Genomic DNA, 4,941 nt, shown 5'->3' with positions numbered 1-4,941 from the left:
TATAGTGAGAATTAGGCCAAAGAGGCCCAAGAAAAGAAAGCAAAAAATACAAGGAGAACACCCAACGAGGGCTCAGAAAATGCCGAGGCTCCCAGCCCCCCCAAGCCACGCAAAAGACCATCCAATAAGGCAATATTCATGTAGTTTTTCATGTTTGGCAATATTCTCATCATGTCATATTTGGTGATTTTTATTGAGATGTTTTTTTGGGTAGTGAACTTCCATCAAGATTTGTTGACTTGATCGGAAAGGACGACTTCTTTTTCCTTAGTAGGTTATATCTTTCTTTTCTTGTTTAATACAAAATGCAAAGTTAAAAAAAAAAAACACATTTTTTTCCTCCTCAAAACGTCTACTGCCAATTCTAGCATAATTGATGGCAACAAATGTCAACTAATTATGTTTATATACTATCGTTTTCTTTTATTTGTTAATTTATTTACTTCTTGTTTAAAGAGAAAAATGATTATTAACTTTGACAAAGTGCTACAAAGTTGATTTTTTTTCTTGCGAAATTTAAGGCTGTACCTCAACATATAGAAATTAAAAACGTACGACGAAGTTGAATTCACATACAAACACTTTAGTTAGAAAGAAACTAATAATTGCATGAGAATATTATTCCCATTTACTTCATTAAAAAAACTTGAATAAGAACTTTGTCTTCTACAACAAATAATGCACTTGCAAGCGTCTGAAGGCGCGCATTTTATTTTGTGACAGTAGAGTATATAGTACTGACATACACAACTACAGAAGATTTATTCTACTATATTTGAATTATACAGCACTAGCTATTTAAAGCGGCGGCAAGGCTTCGCCATTGTTATAGGCTGAAAGCTTCTCCGGCGATGTCGGAGGTAATGCTATAAAGCTCACCCAAGGCCCAGGCGCTGCCTTCACCTCACCGGAGCTCTTTATCTCAGCCATTTCTCGTCGGGAACTGCCTCCGTTTCTTCCGCACGAGTTTGGAAGGAAAACGCCTGCGATTAAAAAAAAAACAAAAGAAGATTTTCATGCAAAACGAAAAAGGAAAAAAAATCCTTACTTGGCTTTAGTAAGCTTGTATGAGGAGTAAAAACATATACATATATATCTGGGAACGTTGATTAATCATATTTTTTTATTTCATTAATTCATCATTTTATCTATTTTTTTATTTGGCTAATATAATAATAATTATTAGGATGATTTTCATACATACCACTTTATTTCATATTATTTATATATCTAATATCTAAAATTTTAATATTACATTCTACCACCCAGATAGCCATCGTGATATAATCCAAAATGGCTGATTTATATATAGATCAATGTTATATATAATATCCTGAATTATATTAATCTCAAAAATAAAATTGGAAGACTTTACTCAATTCATTTTCCGTCAATATAGCCTGATATAATTCCTTTTTTTTAGTTCTTAGTAATAAGGTTGTATTTCTTCCCTAAAACTCCCATTTGACTGCATTTTTTATTTAATTAGTGTTTTCATATGTAATAAAAAGTTTTAACTTTTTCAAAACACAACGTTTATCGTATGGATTACACGCCATCTAAAGAGAATAATTACTTGGAGATATATACTTCTTATAATAAATTACAAAAAATAACACCAAAAAAATTTTATTCTATTATACAAGGTTAGCTAAAAAATATTTTTTCAATATTGTATCATTTTAAGAGTCAAATTCTCATTTAAATCGAATAAAAAAATATAATTTTTAAAGTCTTTTAGATCTACCTCTATTTTTCTTACCCTATGTCTATATAATATATGTACTCTTCTGATAGGGTCATCGGAAAGCCAAATTATTCTATATTATACGAGATCAGCTAAAAAAAATTCAATATTGTATCATTTTAAGAGTCAAATTCTCATTTAAATCGAATAAAAAAATATAATTTTTAAAGTCTTTTAGATCTTCCTCTATTTTTCTTACCATATGTCTATATAATATATGTACTCTTCTGATAGGGTCATCGAAAGCCAACATTTTACATAACCAAACCATCTAAAACACTTTTCTAATCTTATTTGTCGGTGGAGCTACTCTAACATTTTCACGCATATACTTGTTTCACATTCTTTCTTTAAGTGTAAAGCCAGTCATCCACCTAAGCATCTTCATCTTGCAACACTTAGCTTAATTTTATGCTTCTATTTTAATAACAAACATTCTGCGCCATAAAGCATTACAGCCTCACCATCATCTTATAAAATTTTCCCATAAGTTTAAGCGGTACTTTTCTATCACATAAAAGGCCATGCTTTCCTCAACTTCAATCATCTAATTTGAGTTCTATTAACATTAATGTTCTCACCTATTTCTCCATCATTTTGATCTATAAATCCAAGATAAGAAAGAATTGCAAAACGCTAAATCACGACGGAGCTGACGCTTCACATAAAAAAAACATTATAAATAAAAAAAATTCTCAAATAAAGTTATTTAATAAAACTTGCAAGAAGTTAATATTAAAGGTACGTACATGATATTCTTTTTTACTATAAGATAGCACTAAAAATCTAACTTCATAAATTTTAGATTTAGCCATCTGAGATACCATAAAGTCTTCAAGGAAGTGCTTTCTTGCTAGAAAGCACTATTTTTAGTCGTTAAGTTGCCAAACATGATGAAAAGCTATTGACTTCAATTTGGATTTTTAAGTATTTATTTTGACTCATTTAGTGCGTCTTCTTCATGGTTTCACATTATTGTCGTCATCAGATCAAACAGTGTTACAAGGACCTAAGCATATTAAAAAATTATAGAAAAAAAATAAAACGCATAAATTTTTTAAAATAAAGATTTAGATATAAAACTCATTCATCCCCAATGATGAACTTGCATAACAACTAAGGATTCTTTTGCGACAACTTCTTCCTATTATTTTTTCATTGTATTAAAAAAAATTTTATTCTAAAAAATTATTATAAAAAATAGTAACAAACTTTTCCAAATAAAATCTAAGACTTTTATTAGAATAGTTTTCTAAAATAATTTTTTATACAAAAATTTCTAGATCTAAAAATTTTTCTATTAAAAAGAATTTTTAGAAAGAAAAAAAACTGATCCAAATGAAACTTAAATCATTAGTTGGTGATATTAATATTTTTCTTAATTTTTAAAGCGATTTAATCATTTGAAGCATTTTCGTGAATGAATGGCCTCTTAATTGTGAAATAAATATGTGAAAATTTTGTTCAATAAGGATACTATTAATTAGTTAAATACTTTGAATGAATCTCACAGTAGAAGGGGCTTCCTTCTAATATATTGTACATAACATAGATATTATTTTTTATAATATTCATGCTACTGAATTTATAGAAATATCAAATATCTCAAAATTTGATTATTTAATGATATATTTAAAAATACTTTTCATTTTTAAATATTATAAAAATATCGCATTTCATTTTTGTAAATATACTCAAATCGCTTCATATTTTATTATTTTTAAATATAATTTCATGCCACAAATGCAGTCAAGCTTGAGTTTAATCGTTACCTTCGCCGGCGGCGAGGTTAAAGTATAGTTCGACGACGTTGGGGCAGCCGCGGTAGCATTCCGGCGAGCAGAGCTGCCGCATGAACTGCTGGTCGAGCAAGGAATCCGACGAGATCCCGAGCGTTTCCCGGCTTAGGCCGCAAGCTTTCACGCACTCGTCGGTCTCGATCCAGCCGGAGAAGCGGCCCGCGGCTTCCACGCCGGAGCTGCGGCACGAGTAATTCTCCGCCCGATTGTCCCCTCCCAGGTGCTTCTCTAGCACGCATCGATGACCGGAAGAGGACACCGCGAATGCGCATGTGGCGCGGTCCAGCTTCTCGCAGGTGACATCGGATTCTCCTGCGTATAAAAATACGATTAGCGAAGTATGAATTACTTAATTAGATATTCGGAGTTTGATTTTATCGTTACCAAGAACGGCAGAGGCGAATAGGGCAAGTGGTAGAAGGAGAGAGAACAGAGCTTTGGAAGCCATTGGGAAGATACTAAGAGCTCTCGTGGGATAAGAGCGACAATGGGTGCTGAAGGTCAGCTGAAGATGTATTGCAGTGTGAGAGATTGAAAACTTTCGCGAGTATTTATAGCGGGATTGCTAGAGGCGGTAGGTGGTAGGGGAAGTTTGATCTGAAGGTAGATTGGAAGGAATTGACGGAGTGGAAATGAAATGCAAATGCAAACAAATGCAAAAGTGAAAGGGGAGGGTAAAAGAATCGGATTGAAATCAGCTTTCGTTTAGTTGTAAAATCAGATTTGTTTGTGATGACTTTTTTAGTATTTAAAAAAATAAATATTTTAGTATACAAATTTTATACTAAAAAGTTACTTTAGAAAGTAATAAAAAAGTTGTTATAAATGAAACCTCAATCTTGATTTTATCTTCGTTTAGGACAATTTTCTTATAATTTTCTTGTACAAAAAATTCTTAAACTAAAATTTTTGTACTTAAAAGCTTATTTTAGAAAGCACTAAGAAACATCACAAATGTTGATAATAATGGTTTTGAATTTTTTTTAAAGAATATAACTCTTATTACATAAACTGATTGACTATCATTTATTCAAATTATTTTTTTATTTGTTGTCTTAACACGATTTTTTGAAGTAGGAGGTATTTGGTAGACAGCTCTATCACATTGGAGCTGCATAAATGCACACATCAACGCTAAGAGGATCATCGGTGGGTTGATCAATGATCAAGAAAGCTGATATATGTCAGTTTTGAAATTTGTAAAGTGTTCATTTGTACAAAATTGATCTATTGGCAAGTGATCATTTATGGGATCTACATAGTTCTCCAACCATAGCACATGGCCACAAGAGTTGGAGGTAGGAAAAAAGGGGAGAGTTTAGGGATTAGGCTCCCATGCGTACACATATGAGACAACCATCCATTTTAGAAGCCTACGATGATACCGACATTGAG

General features: G+C 31.7%; 1 protein-coding gene across 1 annotated transcript; it reads right to left on the bottom strand.

The window, feature by feature from the left end:
* Window positions 1-587: 587 nt before the first annotated feature.
* On the bottom strand, window positions 588-4,063 carry LOC110099326. Its single transcript, XM_020826434.2, has 3 exons — window positions 3,931-4,063; window positions 3,520-3,858; window positions 588-983 (listed from the first exon to the last, which is right to left on the bottom strand). Exons 1-3 carry the CDS (start codon window positions 3,992-3,994, stop codon window positions 799-801), a joined length of 588 nt encoding a protein of 195 aa, XP_020682093.1. The 5' UTR covers window positions 3,995-4,063; the 3' UTR covers window positions 588-798.
* Between the last annotated feature and the right edge of the window lie 878 nt (window positions 4,064-4,941).

The sequence above is a fragment of the Dendrobium catenatum genome, unplaced genomic scaffold (genome assembly GCF_001605985.2).
Source record: "Dendrobium catenatum unplaced genomic scaffold, ASM160598v2 fragScaff_scaffold_542, whole genome shotgun sequence".
Lineage (NCBI taxonomy): Eukaryota > Viridiplantae > Streptophyta > Magnoliopsida > Asparagales > Orchidaceae > Dendrobium > Dendrobium catenatum.
Note: the sequence above shows the minus strand (reverse complement) of the source record. Positions and strands in the feature narration are given on the sequence as shown.